The following is a 20,701-nucleotide window of genomic DNA, read 5'->3' on the forward strand; positions in this document are numbered from 1 at the left end:
CAAATCCCATTTTTCGAATCCGCATATATTTCTCATACAAAAAAATTAACTAGCAGTACGACTAGGACATCGGTTTATTTTATGCCCTTCAGCACCACAACCACTGCAGCGGAATTGACGGCGTACGATTGGTTGAGAAGCTGGGAGCTCCGGCTCTGCCGGAGCAGTAACAACAGCTTGAGATGCCTCAACCTGACCTTGTACGAGCGCTTGAGCTTCTTCTCTAGTAATCCCTTGCTCAATAGATATCTGCTTATTAGACCTTTGGCGCTTTTGCTTCTCTTTTTCATTTGCAGCTCGTAAATCGCCAACTTCTTTCCGTGCAAGCAAATAGTCATTTCTAGCCGTTTCATAAGCCTTTGACATCCGTGAAAGAATCTGATCAAGGCCTTCAAATGGGTTTTCTGTATGCTTATTTATACGCTTCTTTATTGTAGTTGACTGGCGTACAAATTGGCGTACAAATTGGCGTGTATTTTGTGGTGTTTGTAAGCAAGATGATTGTGTATTACTTGATCGACTTGGAGGGGGGGTTGGTGTTTTTAATTGAATATCAAGCTGTTGAATAACTCGATCCGGATTGAAAGGCACCAATCCGGTGGCTGTGAAGCTATTCCGAATAGTTTGAGCTTTATATGCCATTGTACGAGCCTGTGGAAATGCCGTTAAAAAGTCGATTTTGTTGATATGGTTGAATCCAAGCCTCATTCGCTGTTCAACAAGCTGCCCATATTGTTGCTTTAAAACCGCAAAACAGCCAACATCAAGAGATTGTAAGAGATGCGAAGAATGAGGTGGCATGCAGATTAGAATAATATTATTCTCGGTGCACGTACGGTCAAATTCTGCAGTCAAATGACTTCCATGACCATCAAGAATTAACATTCGATATCTTCCCATTGTGCGATCATTGATATAAGGAGTAAAATGGGTTTTAAGCCATTCTAACCCTATCTGATCTGTAGTCCAACCATTATCGCTAATATTGATTCTCCAATCGCTAGGGAGCTCATCAAACCAGCCTAATCGTACGTTTTTCTTTGCTTTAAAAATAACGTACGAAGGCAGAGCCCAACCGGTTGAATTTGTTGCTTCAATTGCAGTCACCCATTCTCGATTTCCGGGCTATAAAAGCTTTGGCCGAGCATATCAATCGCTTCCGGTAATAACCTTTGCAGTTGCACAAAGTCCCATAGCAAAGCCAGTCTCATCAAAATTGTAGATATCTTCCGGAAGGATTCCATACTGAGATATAGCATCTCGTACGCGGTCAAAGTGCTCTTGAATTATCTTTGGATCTTCGCATTTGGCACGCTCGTAGTTGTATCTTCGTGAGAATTTTGAATCGATCTCTGGGCGACGTTTAACAAGGTTATATACCCATTTTTCTCCAACCTGTTGATTTCCAGATTGTGATAAAAGATAATTAGCCATTTCTCGTACAAGAGAATGCCGGGGGGGTAATCCACGTCGATCTAAATCAAGCACCCATTTGACAAGTGATTCCTCCTCAAATTGAGTCAATTTATGTTGGGCTTTTGACCAACTAGACCAAAAAGCTGCGCGCATACTAGATGATCTAGTATGGATGTAAATAGCTGGCAAAGGTGATATGTGATGTGAGGTGATATTCCCAACAATTTATGGTTGTTGGCGCGCTTTTCGGCCTTATATTCAATGCCTTTCAGTCGATCTCGGAGAGTCGTACGAGGAATATCATAAATCCGTGTAACTTCACGAATATTGGAGATTCTTCCATTTTTCAAATCGGAAACAGCTAACTGAATTCTTCCCTCAATCTGAGCGCTTTTTGAAGGGTCTTTTTTGCGAATCGGTGGCATTTTTACGCGTTGAAATATGGTAAATCAATATAGAGAGTTATTTTTCGGGGAGGTGGGCGGGTTGCTTACATGGGCGGGTGGCTTACCGATTACGTTAAGTTAACCCCTCTCATTTTAGGTAAGCAACGCAGTCCTAACCCTAACCCTACGGCCAACAATAAGCACGAAGATATATGCATGAAATCATTAAAACGTCAAAAATGGTTAGTAGCAATGATCGCCTACGTCGATGTTGGGTACTAGTATTGTGATTGGTACAATCATAGATGTATAGTCTAGTTCTGTGCCTAGGTAGGTACCCAGGTATTTATACATCTCAATCGCCCTCCCACATCTCTTTCCTTTTTATTCAATCCTGCATTGTTCCATTTCCATTACCGAAAAACAAGTATACAGAACTTACTCTAATATCCTAGTAAGAGGAAACGATCAAAATCGAAACGGAGGATACAATGGCTACCAAGGCTGATCGCGTTATTGTGGCGTACGTCTCTACCTAGACTGCAGTGCTTCGTCCACCGTAGTCAACTGCTATGATGCGCCCAAATGGGTTTATAATGCTTGTATTTACTACCAGATTCAACGGTGCAATCGAAACTCATATTTTCAACGAATCTATCGACCCTCCGCGCGCCTTTGCCTTTGAAGTCATATTCTATCCGCATCTTTGGCCGGCTACTCTACTCACCAAAAAGCCACCAATGCACTTCCATCCATTTCAGAAGGAATATATACAGGTGCTAGCGGGCCGTCTCTGTGTCGAGCAGAGCGGCCAAGTTCGTACCCTGACCCCCACTGACGGCGAGGTCTGCATCAAACCCTGGGTCAATCACCGCTTGTATCCATCGGATGATGATCTACTGCGCGCCGCGGAAGATGGTAGAGGAGATCCAGTCCGATTTTTGATAGCGGGACAAGAAACGAATAAAGTCTTTAGGCTGGATACGATATTCTTCGAGAATTGGTATGGTTATCAGGATGAAATCCTGACAGAGAAACAGCTCGACTTGGTTCAGGTTTTGACGGTGCGGTGCTTTTCTTCCTTCTCCTCTCTTAACTTCGTTACTCTCTTGATTTTCTAGACCTAAGCCACTTAAGTGAGGAGCTACTAATTGCATGGTTAGATGTTCGACGCTGGAGGCTCCTATCTCTCCTTACCATGGTGGATCCCCTTTGGACGTACTTTGTCCATGTCGATAGGGATAGTGGTAGGTCGCTGGATCGGCCCTCTCCTAGGGTATCAGCCGTACTATCCTAAATGGACCTCGGACTGGGAGTTGGCGTGCGAGAAGATGAGGCAAAGTTTTTTTCAGCGTCGATTTGCCGAGAGGAAAGATACCTAATCTTCTCTCGTTCTCTATCTTCTACTGCTTGGGCAGCATACTGTTCCTACTGCGTTCTAAAAGAGTAGTTCTGATGAAATGTGTCCCTGGTTGTTATTCCTCATTGAATATTCTACCTTGAGAGGACCAGTTCCAATCGTCACATTACCAATAGATGTACAAAGGGGGAAAATATCAAATAGCAACAACAGTATCATTTGGACCTAACCCCGTCCATTGTAAGGTCTTGACCCACAGAGCCTCTTGTTTTCTCTCATCCTTACTATCCACTGAGCTCTCATCCTTCTTTCGAAGAGTATAATATCCTTCTGCATGTAAATGGTCTTTCCCAACTGCCAGTTCAATAACGTCCACACCGGCATCCTTTGCACTGCGCATAGTTGGATCCACCATCATCCGTAACAGCGGGCCCAGGGGCTTGATCACTACCCGCGACATGATCCGAAGGCTGGTGGGGGTGTTCGACCGTAATGCCCGCGAGTCACTCAGGTTGCCAGGATTGATTGCGATAGCGGTGATGCCGTTCTTCAGCTGAGAACTGCTGTTCTGGGGACCTGCGTCTGTCGTGAAATCGCCGTGCAGGCGACGATTGAGCGCGTACATCCACGCCACAATTGCCAGCTTAGAGTTCGCGTACCGTTGAAATCCGTAGCCCAGGGGATCGTTCTTTGCCTTTGTGTTTTTTGAAACATTCTCCGGATGAACGAGAGAATCAAAGCCATCATCGTCTTTCACCTCTGGTAAAGCAGGGGGATACTTTTCTAGCGAATTTTTACCTGGATAATGCGCGTCACTAGCAAAAACCACGATTCGTGCATTAGAGGAACAGGAGCCCAGTAGACGCAGTATGAGAGCTGCATGGGCTAGATGATTAACCTGGAAAGTTTTCTCAAATCCATCGTTGCTGAGTTCAGGTGGCCCGGTCAGATTCCAGTAGAAAGCGTTGCAAATGATGCTACTCAGAGGAGGAACAGTGCCAGAGGCAATCTCAGCAGCCAGCGAAATGGCAAAGCTGTGGACAGCGGAGAGGTCGGCTAGGTCAAGAGACCGAACAGAGACACGGTCCTTGAAAGGGGCGGTGATTTCTAGTAGGCGCCGAGTATCCTGATCTGAGGCAGAGGGGTTACGCACCGTCAAAATGGCGGTTATGTCCGAATAGGTGGAGAGAAGGTGTTGGATGGCTGGGATGGCAAGAGAGCCGTTTGCGCCCGTTAGCAGCACGGAGCTGGTCATGATTTCTGTAAATTGCTGGAGGGCTCTGTTTTGTCTTCCTTCCGAAGTTCAAAAGCTGTCAGTCAAGTTAAAACACAAACATTAATACATACTACTGGTTATACTAAACCATCGAAGATGTCCGTTGGAACAGGGCAAAAGGACTGACTGTCCAGCTACATGTTACATTGCATCGAATCGAAGCTGCAATAAATGATAAGTTGACTGTAGACTTACTCCCTGGTCATTTACAGGGATTGGTGGGACAATACAGGGGTACTGCCGCCTTTGATTCATGTGAACAAAGAAGCAATCAACGAGATGAGGGGTACTTGCAGCAAGTCATGGGTAGTTCAACCAAAAATGAGATGTTCTTCCTCAATGGTCTCTTTTCGTCGTCCGAGTCATCTGAGCTTGATCCAATCAGGTTGAATAAGCGAACCGGGTTATCCACCGAATGACTGTACCCTGTAGGAGGAAAATACATCGGCAGTCTAGAACGAAGTTGATAATAAACAATCTGTAAGGTATAATACGATGATGAATGATTCTTTAATCAGCCTGACGCACTGGTATTACCATATGTTACGTACTAATGTATGTTATGTGCTTGACGCACACCATACCCGCCGATGGAATCAAGTGCGTCGATTGCTCTTGGATCAACACCGATTCGGTCACTATCTTTGCATTTATTAATTCATGGTTTTACAGTGGTTGCTGACGTTGTATGCAATAGCTTGCGTCGCGAGGGTATTAATGAGATTTACTGTCCATATGTTCAATATCCACCACACCTATGTACAATATCTGGAAGTATCTCCTATCCCTGATAATGCTTAGGTGAGTTATAACAACGCACAGTCAGGGATTTCTGCAATCAGCCGGCGACTATGTAAAATTAGAAAGATTGGGATTGGCCATGCATAGCCCAAGCCCCCGTTCAAGAAATGTTGGTCTAGGGCATTCTTTACTGCTGCTGGCAGTCGTTTATGCTGGATCTCATTAACGCTACATACAGGTAGGCCTAATGTAACTGAATATGCAAGTAGGTACCTGCATGCATATTTGGGGGCTATAAATTACCTACGTTATTTGTCTGCCAATGCCCCTTGCGATCTGTCGCTGCATCAAACTCTTCCTGTCTGCAGTATACTTGGGTGGCCCTGCATGGTGCTACTAATATGGTTACATACCGGGCAGTATTTGATTTGCCTCGTACGTATTGAGCAGATCAAGGTCTAGCAACCGCCAGAAACCAGTAGTCCTGTAGCAAAAGAATGCCTAGTTTATTCTCCACAGGAACTTCAAGAATATCGGGCATATCGAGATTTAAACACGCCCAAAGTGTATTTAATAGATGAGCTTCTGGGAACCGGTTGGAAATATAAGTGCAAACAATTAGAACCATCGTGAACATTGCGCCTCAAATTTGAGCATCATTTGTCTTCTAACCATTAGTAGAATATTGTTTCAATAGACTCATCACTAGAAGATCCAGGATTCATGGCAAATTCAAGAGGTAGTATTCAGGCCAGATTAGCCTGGTTGCTCCAGTTCTTTTGTTTAATATTCATTTCAACAACGGCGCAAGCCGTATCACTGGATCTACACGTCCTCAGTGCCTGCCAGCAATTTAAATCACTGTACGGCAACCTCACCTTCCTCGCCAACCAGACTCAATATACAGCTCTTGCAGATGAGAACTGGTCACAAACAGCTTGGGCAGATCCCTCCTGCATCTTGCAACCGGCGAATACGCCCCAAGTGCAAAACATTCTCCGTCTTTTAACAGCGCAACAGATACCCTTTGCGATTCGCTCAGGTGGACATTTGCCCTCGCCGCTGGGCGCCAATATCAATCGTGGGGTGCTGATTGACCTCTCCTTGTTGAAAACGCTGGATTATGATGCAGCCAATGAGGTTGTGTCTATCGGGAGTGGACTACGCTGGCAGGCAGTGTATGAGGGATTGGCACCGTACGAACGAACCGCCGTGGGAGGCCGTCTTCTAGACGTGGGCGTAGGAGGTCTGTTGCTGGGCAGTATGTGCATTTCTCTGTGTGTGATGGGTGATGTATAAATACGTATCTAAAGCTCCATATAGGTGGACTCTCATATCTCTCCGACCTCTATGGCCTGGCTTGTGACAATGTCGTGAATTTCGAAGTAGTGCTTGCTAGCGGCGAGATGGTCAATGCCAATGCCACGTCAAACTCGGACCTGTTTTGGGCCTTGAAAGGGGGTGCTAATAACTTCGGTAAATTGACATACCGTTGAGACTTTTGAGGAGCCTTACAATTGACTTGAAATAGGTATTGTCACTACCTTCACGGTACGCACCTATCCTATCGGCAATGTCTGGGGCGGCATAAAAGCGTATGATCTTGAATATCTTCCTGACGTACTGGCCGCTCTCAACACCTACCAATCGGTCGAAAATAAAGACCCGTACGCCAACCTAATGGTACAAGCAGCCACTACAAACAGCAGCATCGGAGTGTTGCTAAATCTTGTGTACTTAAAACCTATGGCAAATCCCGCTGCCTTCGACCCCTTTTATGGAATCCCTACACTAGAAGACACGACTGTCATTCAGTCTTTTGTTGATTTCATGTCGGAGGCTGTCATGCCTGATATACCACGGTATAACCCCCTCTCATTCTTGTAAAGGCATTTAACTATCAAGGAGCACAAATAAACAACTGAAGCGAGTAACAGTGCTGACATTCGCAGATGGGATTGGCACGCAACGAGTTTTAAACCAACGGCATCCCTCTACTCCCAAATTGCCGACATAGTAACCACTGCCCCAGAGATCAACGAGCTCATATCCGTCAATACCGCCACTCTAGTCGTCGGCATACAACCCATATCCACCAGTCTCATAGCTGCAGGTCACGCGGCAGGCAGCAACGCTCTCGGCCTAGAGGCAGTCAACCAGACATGGCTGGTGCTGGATATTGGTTGGGAGAAGTCGACAGACGATACAAAGGCGCACAATTTGACGAGATCGCTAAAGAACCGTATTGAAAAGGCGTCCGTGGACGCTGGGCAGTATGTAGAGTATATCTTCATGAATGACGCGAGCTGGGACCAGGAAGTTATTGCGCATTATGGTGATGAGAGTGTTGACCGATTGAAGGCCGTAAGGGATAAATATGACTCTACTGAGATATTTCAAAGATTGGTGAAGGGGGGATTTAAGTTGGGGTAGCGGACAGATATTCAATTCACCTATTTTACGTCGTTTTTCGTCGAATCGGAACGGTGGTGTTGCTGTCTTTGCAAGGCCAAGCTGTGGATATTTTCAATAGATGATCTTAGGTGTGGAAGAGTACACTCACCACCATGTACGTACTACCAATTTCTAATTATCTTCGCAAAAAGAACCTTATACTGCATAGACAAGATATAAAGGCAGTCCTGGCTCTCACATACATAGTATATGCACAGCCAATAACAGCCGACTCGGCGTTAGGACTAAAATTCATATACCTATGTCGTGCAACAGATGCATTAATCATTCAGACTGAATGCTTCCATAGTGTTCTCGACATACCTTAGTTGGTTACGTAGCAGCATTCCATATCGAAAATGAAGTCTTGTATCCGTAGCACGGCTCGGTAAAGGAACCAGAATGCAAATCGCCAACGAGACCTACGCATCGAACGGCAAAATTGTTGGTTTATGACTTATTTCCATAGAAACCATTTGAATAGTTTGAATTGTTAATGAGTAGCATCAGCGTAGACTAATATTTTATTGAAATTTTATATTAACCTTGAAATACTCAATATAAGATTCAATTATCATGGACAGAATATTCATACATATAAGTCAGATTATCACTTGTTTAGAGCATGCACTAGGAATCTACTTTCGTCCATTATCCTGCAATTCAACATAGTCACTCTGCAGAAACACCTCCTCATCCCCGGACCCCTTCAGCAGGCCCTTCGAACTTTGCCGGCCCCGAAAACTCACCGATCGCGCTGAAGAAGACACTTGCTTACTACGCTGGGCGTAATAGGCAGTCAACTGTTGTGCCCGCTCCACGAACAAATGACGCAGTGCAGGTATTGAAGTTCCAATCAAAGCTACACACGGTTCGACCTGGGAAGGGATCCAGAACGTTTCGCCGTAACGGTCGAATTGCGGAGGTGTGATCCGGCTCATTTCGTATTGCAGCCCTAGAGACTGTTAATACTCAAATACAGATGCATGGCTATAGTGAAGTATAATTTTGATTCACTATATCTTCGGGCGAAGGGCCCTTACAACCTACATTTTGGGTTGATCTCATCAATGCGCTTCATTTGTAGGACAAAAATGGCTAGTTTGTACCCTGCAACTGCACTGGCACTATTTTGTGCCGTTCGTCTCATCAGCTATCCATCATATTTGGATCTGAATAGGGATCGGGGAGGAGAATATAGAAGAGACTCACCCAGCTCCCAACATAAAAATAACAACAATTCCCAGCCGTTGCCGCAACGGCAAGTGCAACTTCATGATTGGGTAGATTGGGATGAAGAGTAATATACCATCAAAAGCCATGCTACAGCTGTAGAGAGCCACACTCATGTAGTAATAGTACCAGTCATTGCAGTACTCGTGGCGCTTGAGCACGGCAGTCCATGCTTTATTGATCGGGTGGCAGATAAAACCTGGCATGATGGAGAAGACTACCAGGTAGATGCCCTGAAGAATTAAGAGAATCCAAATGGCGAATTTCATGTAGGGTGTCTGCGCAGCAAAGGTGCGACGGTAGAGAAGGAGGATGGAGGTACGGATGCTAGCTGTCATGGCGGGATAGATCCAAGAAGAGCCGACAATTCCCTTTTTTTCCCCCACGATTAGTCGGTTGATATTTTTGTAGTTATGCAAAGCATCTTGGATAGGAAGAAGGTGGATGTTGTTGCCTACCTGATACCACACTGAGAATTCTCCGAGAGTAATCTCCCATAGTGGTTTGCCAACTCCTGCGTGCAGGTTCACGTAAGCGGCCATTGCTGTCCAGCCAATGTAGAATAGCTAGTAGCTTTGTTAGCCAGTCTATGCGCACTTATTGACAGATAGGGATCATTCACCAAACCCGGGATGATAACATAATCGTCGGCCCCAAAAGTTCGTGCATGTATACGTTGTGCTAGTCGGCTTATTACCACGAGACTGGCAACGATTCCTAGAACAATGCAAGTAATGGCAATTGAGTAGACCTTATGTGAGTCGTCAATTGTGATCGGGGGTGGAATGAGGGAGACCGCTGTTGTCGCGGCTGTGCTGGAAGTGGTCGCCATTTGCCGATTCTGAAAGCAATGGGAAGAAAAGATAAAAGTGAATGGCCGTGATACTGATCAAGATTTTTATGAAGATGATGAGGATGAAATATGCACCTATAATACTTAATGGTAACCTCGTATAGTATGGAAAGAGCAAAGTTGGCTAGGTGTTTAACCAAGAAGAGCCAAATGTTGAATTTCGTCTTTCCCATTACAACAAGACCTTTAGACTGCCCCAATACGTACCTAAATAAGCAAATCTATGGATGGTCAGAATAATTTTATTTTTAGGCCTCCAGTGGGATTCGCCGCATGCATTCCCATTTAATGCCCGGATAAGACTGCCGTTTTCTCGGGGTAAAAAAAGATTAGAAGTAAGTGAACTGTTTGTTTTTTGGTATTCTTCTCAGCATGATAGTAGCCGGAGGACATGTATAGCCGACCTACGAAACTGGAGTCAGCTGTCGCATCTGAGCATTAAGAGTGTGAACCGTGGTACTTTCTTCTGTAGTAGCCAGTTCCGATGGAAATGCCAATCAGCATTCCTCAGAATCCCCCGCTGAATGGTAATTAGAATACTTGTTTTCGAATACTGACCAGGATCATTTTCATGCACGTTGATTACTCGGACAGCACGGAATCATCTGCAATCCGACACAAGCTGTGGCGCTGCACAATGTCATGTAACTAACGTGCGTATCGTCCAGGATTATCATATGAGTATGAAGCAAGAATTTCCGGCCTTAACACGGTAGATGACCAAATGCTCGAAGTAATAATTACAGGGGGGGTTATATTATACATGAACCTGATAAAAAACAGTGGTATTTCTACCATTGATCAAGTGCTGTAATTTTGGGGAACAAATATCGTCCAGTATTAAGCAGATCATTTAATAGCCGGCGAGTATATGATCCATGTTTAGGTGAGTATTTGTAAAATAGTTTTTTCTAATTGGAGTGGAGAGATGTCTAATGCAAGAAAGAAGACAACAGGGATAGGTAGATGCAACATTATGCGCATGGCATACATTAGGGCAAATGGAAAGAAAAAGCAAAAGTACGCGTAAATAATGACCGAACTTCCAATATAAATTCGCCCCCCTCGTGCATGATGCAGGGTTAGGCACGAAGAGAGGAAGACTCGATGAGTCTCAAAAACAGTCACTCCTCTTCGTAGGCTACTGTTAACAATGCTCATATCCAGATCTTCTCAATCCTGCCATGTTTCCAACAAAGGTGCCCTACCTACATTAAATACTCGCCCAACAATCCAGCAAAAATTGCGCCACCAGCCAACCAGAATGCTTTGCTGAACCACCACCAGCAACTCTGACTATCCCGTAGTTCGACCAGGGCAATCATCGCACCAAGGGCTCCAATAGCGCCACCTACCCCAACGAGGTAAAACACTGCTCCGAAGTGACTGCGCTGACCACAGCTGACAAGTAGACTAGCCATGAGCGCTAAAAGCGGCCACAGTACAAACTTCGTTCTAGTCTGAAAAAGAACTGCTAAACTCTTGATCCCTACCCGGAGGTCCGCCTGCAGATCTTGATGCGCGTAGATTGTGTCGTAGATAACCGTCCACACCACTCCGGCCAGAAAAAGTGCCATAACACTCGGTTCTAGCGTGATGTAGAAAAAGGGGAAGCTAAGTCTTTCCTGAGCCCAATCCAGTGACCAGAATCCAGCCGGAACTGATATGGTGAATGCCCGAACACCCAGCATTAATTCCCCCATGATCGTACCCCATGCCAAACACAACCCTAAGACGAATTGGGAAAAGTGAGTGTGTCGTTTAGCCCAAGGGTAATATATGGTTGCAAGGATGTTGGGCAATGCGTAGAGGAAACCTTGCTGGAAGCCACCCGGTAGATATGACAGGAACCAGGTTGCTCCCATGGCTTGAGTGACGGTAAACAAGAACGCCGCGCGCGGGGAGATAGCCCCGCGAGGAATCGGACGCTTGTAGGTGCGCTCAACTTTCGCGTCTAGCTCAGCATCGATCAGGTCATTCCAAGTGTGCGCGGCATTTGAGAAGAAGAAGCTGCCGACGAACATTATCGTGCTGGCGTAGAGGAGCGTGGCAGAAGGTGCTCCGGTTCGAATAGCCGCATGCAGTATGCCAAAGGCATGCGGGAAGTATATGAGAAACAAGCCAGCCGGAGGGAAGAGACGGGCAAGCTGGATGTACGGGATCCATGAGTCTGGCAGATTGGATAACGCCGTGGGCTTGTGGTTGCCTCCGTATTGGTCTACCCCTGACCCGTTGGCTGTCATGGAACGGGCCACCCTGGAAGTTTGGGATCCAGTGTTTGTAGTTTCCATCAAGGATGAGGCATGAAAATCTGTGGTCGCGGCCATTTTAGAAAACTTGGGCCTTGCTTAGCTTTCCAAGCTGGCAAGGATACTCGTGGGTTTCTCACGGGCTATGAAATCCACCAACGAAGTGTCAAATTAGTTTAAATCAGATTTGGGGGCTAGTTGTAAAGACAGAAAAAAAAGCAGTCTCGAGCATCGTGATGTTAGCTATTCGTGGTCTTTAAGTAATCAGAGCCGAGCCGGTTGATATTAGGGTCCTAGTAGTGCTGACCCATGTCATCAACAGCGTGGCATGGCTTTTTCTTTGGTCACTGTTACCTACATCACCAACATGGCTACTCTACTATAAGTAGATGCATGTCGGTATCGATGTAGCATCATGATAATGTAAGGCCACACTCTCTCCCTACGCATTCTCTACCTCCCTGCTCTCTACCTGCTCTGTTCTGTCGTTCCCCTGTCTGCCAATCTCCAGATCTGTTTGTCCATTCTTGATTGAGCTATAATCACCGACAATGAACAATCTGGCTGTGGTCTACTACTTATTTTTCACGTCGGTGATCGCGGTAGCTGCGGCAGTCAATACATCTCAGACGATTACCCATTTTGTTAATGGGCTCAGTCTTTCGTCAGCCGACTCGCGAGCTATTCAAGGCAGATTATTAGGCAATGTAGAGAGCCTCGAGGTTGTGTTTAGTGGGGCGAGCATTGCGTCGTCTATCGTAGTGCAGCTCGCATGCTACACTGCCCAGATCGTGCTCGGAACCAGTGCTGTAGCATCCGCGGGCAATCAGACCGAAGTTGAAGGCACCTGGTCCGAGGCATGCTGGGAGGCACCGACATGCACCATATTGCCCAACTCTGACCAAGATGTATCACTGGCCGTTAAGATAGTCAATTTTTTCCAGACCAAGTTCGCCGTCCGTAGCGGAGGACACTCGCCCAACCCCGGCTGGTCCAGCATCGGTCAACCAGGGATTCTGATTGATCTAAAGCAATTGAATGAGATTACCGTCAGTTCCGACGCAGCCGTTGTTAGCCTAGGACCCGGCAACCGATGGGGCAGTGTCTATTCCGCCCTCGCACCCTACGAGGTGACTGTGATTGGTGGGCGGATCAACGATGTCGGCGTTGGAGGCCTTATTCTTGGAGGTATGATTGCCCTTTAGTCTAATTTTAAATTAATCCAGAGTCTAGATCGGTGCGTATTCTCTCAAGCTAATACCATTGTCGTATAGGTGGATTATTCCATTTATCCGGCGAGTTTGGTCTTGCAGCGGACAATGTCCAGAACTTTCACGTACATTCTTCCGCATAAGAAAACAAGTTGTGAATGTATCCGCTGAATATCATACAGGTTGTACTAGCGAATGGCACCATTATAGACGCCAATTCCGACCAAAACACTGATCTCTTCTGGGCTCTCAAAGGAGGTGGGCCTAACTTTGGAATCGTTACCCGCTATGACCTATACACAATCCCCGTGTACAATCTTTGGTTCGAAGTTCTTTACTACACCCCGGATCAGGTACCTGATGTCCTCGATGCTTTTGCAGAGTGGCAGACAAATGGCGCATCTGTTGATAACAAGTCCACGGTAGCCATGGTGATTAGCCTGGATAGCGTCGTGGTAGGCCTCTTGTACTCCCAGCCTACTGCAACTCAACCAGCAGCCTTTGCGCCGTTTTATGATCTGAACCCTGCCGAAGTAGCCTTGGCCGGGTCAAATGGTACCATCACCGAGCTTATGGAACTCTTTGGCGAGACTGGATCTACCGCTGCCGAACGACATGATTATCGGTCGGCCAGCTCCAAGGTCGACGCCGAGCTGTACAAGGAGATATACGCTTTCTGGGTAGAGCAGGCAACATCTGTATACAACCAGACTGGAGCGAACCAGACATTTGTGTTGCAACCAATTCCGGGCAGTCTGATAGACGCTGGCAATGCCCGAGGTGGTAATCCTTTGGGACTTCCCTACGAAAATATGCAATGTAAGTCTATACAATCCGTTTTAGTGGGGTTGGACTAGATTTCAGAGAACAGAACAAATGAAAAAATAAAAGACAATTATTAACTTTCTCGTCTCTCATTAGGGTGGACAACACTCATTGACTGGGTCGACGCTGCTGACGATGACCTCGTACGTGGAGTCTCGATAGCTACTACAGAGAAATGGCAATCACTGGCCACGGCACGAGGCTCTGCAAGTGATTTCATCTATATGAATGATGCTTCTCGCGACCAGAACCCGCTCGGCACGTATGGTTCGAGCAATCTCGCTCAGCTCAAGGCGATTGCCGAGAAATATGATCCTTCAAAAGTGTTTCAGCGGCTGCAGAACGGGGGGTTCTTACTTTCCACGGCTTGAAAGTATCTCTAACTCAACATTCTCATATCCATATCAAAATATACTCAGTCTCTATAGTTGATCTCTCATGTCAGTGGTGAGTCGACTTGATATAATCGAATGGAGCACCTTGAAATAAAGAAGGAAGAGAACAGGAATTGATCTAAGTGTATAGAGTTTTATGTACGCAAATATTCTTTGTACAAGAGTAGATTTCCATATAATACAATTGTAATTCCATGTAGTACGAATTGATATGTAGCCATGTCGGATTTGCAATGTAGAAATTTCCAGACAAAGCCCTAAACAAAGAATCCCCGGTTAGGTCCATTGACAGCTGCCACACCAAATCAGAACTAAACTAGTGGCTTATACTTACATGTCCATGTCAAGTTTATGTTACACTATATTTTACAATAGCTAGGTATGCAACCCCTGTCAAATTGCTTTAAATAGCCCAACTTCCCTCTCCCATCTTTCTTTGTTATTGCAACTCCCCACCTCCACAACCCATTTAAAGAGCCCATAATCACCTAGAAAATTCTCCTTCCCTCTTTGAGGAAAGAATCATTAAGCATAATGTCATCAGAATCTATCTCTCTCCAAGTCACAGTCTGGATCAGCCCAGGGAACGTCCCCAAGTTCTTTGAGGCACTCCGTCCTGTGTATGAGAAAGTCATCGCGGAGCCGGAATGTACCTTTTTCGAATACTATGAAGATCCAGAGGAGCCGGGACGGATCTCTTGGGTCGAAAATTGGTATGCTATTCTTAGTCTTCATTATTTACTCTCGAGAATGTCTTCGGCAATCGAAGATTACTCACTAATCGGATTGAATATAGGTCTCAGAGTAAAGAATGGCTACTTCAGGTATGTATATCGAAAGAGGCACCGGCCCACATTTCCTCTAGATAAAGAGAAAATTGAAGATGATGGATTAGTAACAAAGAATAATAACAGAACCAAATGCCAAAGGAGTATTATCACGAGTATTTCGCCATCACAGAGCCAATGTTTATCAAGCCACGGGAATTCAAGGTACTCAGGCGTGTGGGAGCACCGTTTACGATGGTGAAGGAGAAGAATGGAGGATTGAGAGAGTGATAGAGATATCACCATACTTGCTATGATTGAGATGAATTGCTATTTGGATGAAAAAATGGGTACATGGCTTCATTTGAAAGATGGGAACGAAACATGCTCGTGTATGAATTCTAGAGCTTCGAGGACCTGTTTCAATACTTAGCTCGCGGTGATCTATCAAAAACATCAGTGGGAATGGCAAACCTTTTCATCCTCACAAGGACGTCCAATAAGTTGAAGTGAAACAGGCGCATCACGATATAGTTCCGGCTGCAGGCTGCATCTGCTTAATTGTGACATTACACAGGTAAAGTAAGAAAAGTGGACACGTCTGATACGTAATATCATTCAGTATCTCATCTTCAGAGTAGCTATATCGTAACAACATTACACATAATTATCATCTATTCGAGCGTAGCTGACTCTGGAGAGTATGCTGAGTCCCTTGTACAAGCGTTGCTAAGGAATGAATCGACATATATATCCAGACCTCTTTACTGAACTTCAAGGCACTAGATGTCGTATAATTTAGCAAAAAAGCTACCTGAGGTGTCAATCTCAAGAATTTGGCCAGGAGAACAACACAGTCAACAAAGACGCATGGTATCTCGAAGAGCTTCCTGAATTGTGATTGTTGTCAAGCCAAAGAATACCAGACTCACTACTGGAAATCGGATCTTCCTTTCCCTTGCCTGAAGATAACTGACATTCCATTACAACAGGACCGCTGTTGTTGAAGATATTTGAGTCTTTTCTTTCAACTTTTTCAGTTTTGTACAATAGTGCACCTGCAATGACACTTTACTCCGGTATGGAAATTGTTGCGCAAACCGATCCTCAATCATGCCCCAGCTATAATTCTTGCTTTTCAATTCCACGATAAACGCATCTTCTTCCGGTGAGAATTTTCGCGATCTAAATGTAGAAAAGCCTTCCTGTCGAGATGGCCGAGTACCTTTCGTTTGGCCGCCCGCAAATAATGACGAAACATGGGATTGTGATAACTCTAGACAATAGACGACCTCGGATCCAATATATCGTAGTTTGAGAAAGCCTTGGACGGGGATTGACTCGCTTTCCGGATTCGCCTCTTGCTGTGGCGTCTCGGGCTGTCTCGTGAGCGGAGACTCTGGGGATAACCGTGGAACTGTTTCTTGAGAAGTCGATGAGATCGTATCCAGTATATGGCCCCTCTTCAACCGTTTCGCTGGACGCGAGTATTCACTTGATTCGTCTCTATCAATGTTAAAAACATGTTTTGCATCGTTCTCATTGTTAAACACAGACACATCACGATCTTCGGCGACCTGACTCGCGCAGTGAGACTGATCATGAGACGCTGACCAGTCAGGTGATCCCTGCAACGGGTCTAAGCAATGAGACAGAGCAGGAGTCACGACTGGTTGAGGCGGGGGGCTAGAAATGCATACTGCTTCATTCTGCAACGAATTCGAAAATTCTTCGGATAGATATAAGGTAGCAAGTATGAAGTCTTCCAGAATATCCTGTGACTCGATGCTTTCAATTGGCGAACTGCTTTCACGAGGATCCAATGGCTGAGGAATGCTAGTAGACAAAGTTTGCTGGGTTTGCCCTGGACTAACTGTAGGCGATCCTGATGCGGAAGATAGCGTCGCTATATCGCTCAGAGTGGAATCCTCGAGGACTGGTGCTGATGTTGCTATTTCAGGCATGCAGCGTAGTGATAAACCTTGATCTGGTAGAGCCATGCCATCACTAGCTTGCTCCTGTAGCTCTGTTTGACTTTGATTGAGTGGCTGCGAGAGATCCGCATTTTCTGCCGACTTCAAGGGCGCTTTTGCGGAGAAGGTGGACGGTACACGTTCATCTGCGACTCCTCGACCTGACAAAGTTGCACGTACGCTATTGCTTTCGTCATCTTTGTCTCCTGCTTTTTATATGTAAGCTAAAAACGGATAGATTGCATGAATAGGGAGTGTACCTTTCACAGGCAAGCGAACTAAAGACTTGTTTTCCTCTCTGTTTTCACCCTCCACGACCGAAAAGTCACTGAAAGCTCGGTCAGAATCATTCGAACACGTGGGATTGATATGGACTGCATCAGATGTGCTTGAGGTGGTCGGTGAGATTGTATACTCTGAACTATGAATGGAGGAGACGACAGCTGGTGGACGAGGGGGAAGTGTATGACGCAAAGTTGGTTGTACGAAGGATGTGAGGAAACTAAGTGAATGGAGGGGTTTGGATTGACTCTTTTTGAGGCGTGGAGGAAGGGAGTTGAACAGTTATTGGAAGGTATGCTCTTTATAGGACGTGCAGGAAGTGAATGGGGACGGTAAAATTTGATTTTTTTCCAAGGTAACAGCCATGATCGTGGAATGGGTATAGAGAGGTCGGGGAAAATAAAACAGATGTTCGACGGATGCACTCCATCCCCCTGAGCGCTGAGAGGTCTTTATATCTGTCTCAGGACACAAAAGGTGCAAAAATATGATTGCCAGTTCTCGTCGAATGTCGCTCGAATGTCGCTATCGCTGCCACTGACATATTCTCTGTCATCGTCTCTACCTGCAACAAAGAAGGTTGATGATGCAGTCGTCGTAATCAACGGACTGGCCGATTTCCAATTAGATGACCCAAATCCAAGCTCAAAAATGAGACATTATCTAGTAGCACGCCCGATGCTACTCAGTTTCATGCGCAACTCCGCTTCCGTCCCACAATTGAGGCATTGCTAGTCACATCTGTGACCAAAGCCGTCTGGATTACCATAGCACAGCCTTTGCGCACGTTCGCGGTGGCTCGTCCTAATCAGGAAGTAGGGTATGTTGTGAAAAGATATTCACAACCTAGACCCAACTTAGTTCTTGAACGCTTTGTTGGCCGGCCTGCCACTTTATGATCGAAGATGCCGCCTCCAACGGAGAGAGTCAATAGGTTATTTGGCGAAGATTCGTTGCTGGTGATAATGCCCGAAGATTGTTTCTTTGAGAGATGGGGGTCGAAGTCATCTGGGATTGAGGTGGAATGATCATGTAACTCATCAAAGCCGGGTGATGTTGCTTGGCCCGGAACGGGTTGAGACTGATCTCTCCAAGGCAGTGTTCGTCATCAACCAGTCAACCGGCGAGATGCTACTGTACATGAATCAAGCTATCTCATTAGCCCCTACAGTGGATGAACGTCGTCGCATCGTCGTAATCTCTTCATCCTATGGCCATCACGCAATCCACTTCGCCAGTGCAGTATTTTCGCCATTGGTCATGAGATGCGGCAAGATAATAGGATCGTTCGCTCATTGCTGAAACCCCAAGTGGAGAGCGCTAGTGCAGTATGTTGCGGTATTGCGTTAGGACTGGTGTCAACCAATTCTCAGCTGACGAGGAGCGCAGAGCGTCAACTCCCGGATGCCGGGAACAGGAAAAGCAGGTCATTTCGTGGAGCCATAAATGTGATCAATCGTGCATGAGGCATTTATACCATTGGCCTTGTTTCTCCCTGAAGGTATATTGTCGTCAGCTGGACCCTCAGGTAAGTAAATTATCCTAGGTGCAAACGACATGTAGTATGCATCGCAAAGCACATTTGTCAGGTTTCTTGATATAGGACAAGTGCTAGCCCCGCATACATGTGGGAGTAACGAATTCTGGTACAAGACTTCCCCGGATATAGGGGACCCCACAATGCTAGTTAACCAGGAACGCTGTATCCAGACACATGCAGAGCTGGCCCCGGGCCCATCGTGCGGGGAAGGAATTCATAAAATGCACTTATCTCCAAAAGAAACCATCACCTTGCGTGGAAAGCTCAAGAGTTCTTCCAGCCAAAGGGAATACTATCCTTAACAACAGACAATGACGACTCGAACGAACGCCAGTGTTGCCGGAAACCTCTCCAAGATCATAGTAGTCGGCGCTGGACCGTCCGGACTTTTGCTATCGATCCTATTAGCAAAACATGGAATCAACGTGGAACTACTTGAAGCCACCGAAAGATTGGACGAACAACCCCGAGCCGCCCATTATGCCTCTCCCGCCGTATACGAGCTTCGTCGTGCGGGTGTCATTGACGATGTGATTGAAAGCGGTTTCAAACCAACATCGGCATGTTGGCGCAAAGCCAACGGGGAAATTATTGCCGGAATGAGATTTGACGTTGTTCCTGATGACCCTGAGCGGATGGTTGTGTTACCCCTGGATCGACTAGGCAACGGTGGGACCTGGCAGATGAATTTGGCATGATTGGTAGGAGATGTAACGCAGCCGGTTCTGCGTAAAGTTCAGGAGCGCCATTGACCGAAATGGCCTTGGATCAGCCTTGATGAGGCTGTGCTGTAAAGGGCTGCTAGAAGGGGACATGCATCTCTTCAGACCGTAGAATCGAGGAGACTGATATCTCCAAAGCATAGCCAGACACCGCAAGGTCAAACGTAGACAATAAGGGTCTGGTGAATAGCATAGTAGAAGCCAAATCTAAAGCAAAGGAATGATGCAGCTCGAATACTGTAGATCCGACGACACCAATTTCCAAAAACCTGAAAATGAAACCCCGAGAGTGGAGTGATGGCGCGATGGCCGTGCGTTGTGACCGTGAATGCGACGGTGGTGGAGACGAGCTGAGCCGGGAGGGCAGGATGACGAGCCAAAACGAGTTCGACCGGAGGAGAAAATACAGAAGTTGAAGAGGGCGAAGTAAAAACAGCGAGGGACGAGGTTTATATAGTTGCGGGTTCGGGACGGAGGCGATGACAATACGGCGTACGGAGGCGCTAGACCACGAACGGCAAAACTAACCGGAAGCGGGAATTCACAGGTGTTGGATTGTATGTAACAATCTCTAGCGGTTTATCTAGTGGATATATGGGGGTCAGATTTCTTACCGACATGTCTGAGACACCATACTAAATCCAGCCGAGAAACGCCAAGGTGAAAATATCCAGAATTACATACGGGTCAAATCTTGTATTATTTTACTAGCGTACTTATTTTCTGCGTGTGTGTGTGTGTGTGTGTGTATTTAACGGCCGTGGTTCGTGACTTGCACGCTTCCCACCGATCCCTACTGGGACATAGGCCGCCGAGGGTTAAGCCTCGGGCTTCAGGTCCTATCAGATTTATATACAAATAAGAGACTCTTTAGCGCATTTCCATAGCTGCCGTAGTCTTAAATAGAGATCCACTTCCTAGTAGATTTTAGATATTTGCTAGCTGCAATGGTCCACCTACGCTCCATGACCCATCATTCTACTACCATCATACTTAAGCAGTGAGTTTAAAAAGAAAA

General features: G+C 46.0%; 10 protein-coding genes across 12 annotated transcripts, besides 4 other annotated features; 5 read left to right on the forward strand and 5 right to left on the reverse strand.

Annotated features, from left to right (window-relative positions):
- Positions 1–45: 45 nt before the first annotated feature.
- Positions 46–1,841, reverse strand: TSTA_000700 (uncharacterized protein; the record flags this gene model as incomplete). The annotated part of the gene is made up of 3 exons (XM_002487605.1): positions 46–1,125; positions 1,171–1,546; positions 1,639–1,841. 3 exons carry the CDS (start codon positions 1,839–1,841, stop codon positions 46–48), a joined length of 1,659 nt encoding a protein of 552 aa, XP_002487650.1.
- Positions 181–1,533: a mobile genetic element.
- Positions 1,638–1,796: a mobile genetic element.
- A 351-nt stretch (positions 1,842–2,192) lies between the features above and the next one.
- TSTA_000710 (uncharacterized protein) lies at positions 2,193–3,325 on the forward strand. Its single transcript, XM_002487606.1, has 3 exons — positions 2,193–2,325; positions 2,419–2,866; positions 2,966–3,325. The coding sequence occupies exons 1-3, from the start codon at positions 2,294–2,296 to the stop codon at positions 3,182–3,184; spliced, it is 699 nt and encodes a 232-aa protein (XP_002487651.1). The 5' UTR covers positions 2,193–2,293; the 3' UTR covers positions 3,185–3,325.
- A 33-nt stretch (positions 3,326–3,358) lies between these two features.
- TSTA_000720 (short-chain dehydrogenase, putative) lies at positions 3,359–4,644 on the reverse strand (the record flags this gene model as incomplete). Its single annotated transcript, XM_002487607.1, has 3 exons — positions 3,359–4,422; positions 4,510–4,511; positions 4,634–4,644. 3 exons carry the CDS (start codon positions 4,642–4,644, stop codon positions 3,359–3,361), a joined length of 1,077 nt encoding a protein of 358 aa, XP_002487652.1.
- A 1,173-nt stretch (positions 4,645–5,817) lies between these two features.
- On the forward strand, positions 5,818–7,713 carry TSTA_000730 (FAD-binding oxidoreductase, putative). Its single transcript, XM_002487608.1, has 4 exons — positions 5,818–6,440; positions 6,503–6,655; positions 6,711–7,041; positions 7,132–7,713. Exons 1-4 carry the CDS (start codon positions 5,903–5,905, stop codon positions 7,610–7,612), a joined length of 1,503 nt encoding a protein of 500 aa, XP_002487653.1. The 5' UTR covers positions 5,818–5,902; the 3' UTR covers positions 7,613–7,713.
- Positions 7,714–8,177: 464 nt separating this feature from the next.
- On the reverse strand, positions 8,178–10,063 carry TSTA_000740 (uncharacterized protein). Of its 3 annotated transcripts, none has more exons than XM_002487610.1 (5): positions 9,489–10,063; positions 9,325–9,432; positions 8,846–9,237; positions 8,684–8,760; positions 8,178–8,588 (listed from the first exon to the last, which is right to left on the reverse strand). In XM_002487610.1, exons 1-5 carry the CDS (start codon positions 9,696–9,698, stop codon positions 8,272–8,274), a joined length of 1,104 nt encoding a protein of 367 aa, XP_002487655.1. In that variant the 5' UTR covers positions 9,699–10,063; the 3' UTR covers positions 8,178–8,271. The 3 variants fall into 3 exon arrangements, with proteins under 3 accessions (XP_002487655.1, XP_002487654.1, XP_002487656.1); XM_002487609.1 differs by having other exon boundaries at positions 8,677–8,760; XM_002487611.1 differs by having other exon boundaries at positions 8,178–8,760.
- An 864-nt stretch (positions 10,064–10,927) lies between these two features.
- On the reverse strand, positions 10,928–12,185 carry TSTA_000750 (prenyltransferase, putative; the record flags this gene model as incomplete). Its single annotated transcript, XM_002487612.1, has 2 exons — positions 11,431–12,185; positions 10,928–11,379 (listed from the first exon to the last, which is right to left on the reverse strand). The coding sequence occupies exons 1-2, from the start codon at positions 12,044–12,046 to the stop codon at positions 10,928–10,930; spliced, it is 1,068 nt and encodes a 355-aa protein (XP_002487657.1). The 5' UTR covers positions 12,047–12,185.
- A 334-nt stretch (positions 12,186–12,519) lies between these two features.
- TSTA_000760 (6-hydroxy-D-nicotine oxidase, putative) lies at positions 12,520–14,537 on the forward strand (the record flags this gene model as incomplete). The annotated part of the gene is made up of 4 exons (XM_002487613.1): positions 12,520–13,156; positions 13,243–13,304; positions 13,362–13,998; positions 14,101–14,537. 4 exons carry the CDS (start codon positions 12,520–12,522, stop codon positions 14,373–14,375), a joined length of 1,611 nt encoding a protein of 536 aa, XP_002487658.1. The 3' UTR covers positions 14,376–14,537.
- A 374-nt stretch (positions 14,538–14,911) lies between these two features.
- TSTA_000770 (uncharacterized protein) lies at positions 14,912–15,749 on the forward strand. The gene is made up of 3 exons (XM_002487614.1): positions 14,912–15,112; positions 15,196–15,223; positions 15,314–15,749. The coding sequence occupies exons 1-3, from the start codon at positions 14,934–14,936 to the stop codon at positions 15,455–15,457; spliced, it is 351 nt and encodes a 116-aa protein (XP_002487659.1). The 5' UTR covers positions 14,912–14,933; the 3' UTR covers positions 15,458–15,749.
- Positions 15,750–15,760: 11 nt separating this feature from the next.
- Positions 15,761–18,010, reverse strand: TSTA_000780 (uncharacterized protein). Its single transcript, XM_002487615.1, has 2 exons — positions 17,400–18,010; positions 15,761–17,345 (listed from the first exon to the last, which is right to left on the reverse strand). The coding sequence occupies exon 2, from the start codon at positions 17,164–17,166 to the stop codon at positions 16,150–16,152; it is 1,017 nt and encodes a 338-aa protein (XP_002487660.1). The 5' UTR covers positions 17,167–17,345; positions 17,400–18,010; the 3' UTR covers positions 15,761–16,149.
- A 1,090-nt stretch (positions 18,011–19,100) lies between these two features.
- TSTA_000790 (uncharacterized protein) lies at positions 19,101–19,713 on the forward strand (the record flags this gene model as incomplete). Its single annotated transcript, XM_002487616.1, has 2 exons — positions 19,101–19,630; positions 19,667–19,713. Exons 1-2 carry the CDS (start codon positions 19,273–19,275, stop codon positions 19,711–19,713), a joined length of 405 nt encoding a protein of 134 aa, XP_002487661.1. The 5' UTR covers positions 19,101–19,272.
- A 694-nt stretch (positions 19,714–20,407) lies between these two features.
- Positions 20,408–20,432: a microsatellite.
- A 261-nt stretch (positions 20,433–20,693) lies between these two features.
- Positions 20,694–20,701: part of a sequence feature (GA-rich) that runs on past the window's edge.

Source organism: Talaromyces stipitatus, genomic scaffold (genome assembly GCF_000003125.1).
Source record: "Talaromyces stipitatus ATCC 10500 scf_1105507295517 genomic scaffold, whole genome shotgun sequence".
Classification (NCBI taxonomy): Eukaryota; Fungi; Ascomycota; class Eurotiomycetes; order Eurotiales; family Trichocomaceae; genus Talaromyces; species Talaromyces stipitatus.

Coding starts and splice junctions, on each gene's coding strand:
- TSTA_000710 (XM_002487606.1), top strand. CDS start 2,294: ATGGCTACCAAGGCTGATCGCGTTATTGTGGC. Junction 2,326..2,418: donor GCTGATCGCGTTATTGTGGC/GTACGTCTCTAC, acceptor ATTTACTACCAG/ATTCAACGGTGCAATCGAAA. Junction 2,867..2,965: donor ACTTGGTTCAGGTTTTGACG/GTGCGGTGCTTT, acceptor TTGCATGGTTAG/ATGTTCGACGCTGGAGGCTC.
- TSTA_000730 (XM_002487608.1), top strand. CDS start 5,903: ATGGCAAATTCAAGAGGTAGTATTCAGGCCAGATTAGCCTGGTTGCTC. Junction 6,441..6,502: donor AGGAGGTCTGTTGCTGGGCA/GTATGTGCATTT, acceptor AGCTCCATATAG/GTGGACTCTCATATCTCTCC. Junction 7,042..7,131: donor GTCATGCCTGATATACCACG/GTATAACCCCCT, acceptor TGACATTCGCAG/ATGGGATTGGCACGCAACGA.
- TSTA_000740 (XM_002487610.1), bottom strand. CDS start 9,698: ATGGCGACCACTTCCAGCACAGCCGCGACAACAGCGGTCTCCCTCATT. Junction 9,238..9,324: donor AATTCTCAGTGTGGTATCAG/GTAGGCAACAAC, acceptor GGGGAAAAAAAG/GGAATTGTCGGCTCTTCTTG. Junction 8,589..8,683: donor TGATGAGATCAACCCAAAAT/GTAGGTTGTAAG, acceptor AACAGTCTCTAG/GGCTGCAATACGAAATGAGC.
- TSTA_000770 (XM_002487614.1), top strand. CDS start 14,934: ATGTCATCAGAATCTATCTCTCTCCAAGTCACAGTCTGGATCAGCCCA. Junction 15,113..15,195: donor ATCTCTTGGGTCGAAAATTG/GTATGCTATTCT, acceptor GATTGAATATAG/GTCTCAGAGTAAAGAATGGC. Junction 15,224..15,313: donor GTAAAGAATGGCTACTTCAG/GTATGTATATCG, acceptor GAATAATAACAG/AACCAAATGCCAAAGGAGTA.
- TSTA_000780 (XM_002487615.1), bottom strand. CDS start 17,166: ATGGCTCTACCAGATCAAGGTTTATCACTACGCTGCATGCCTGAAATA.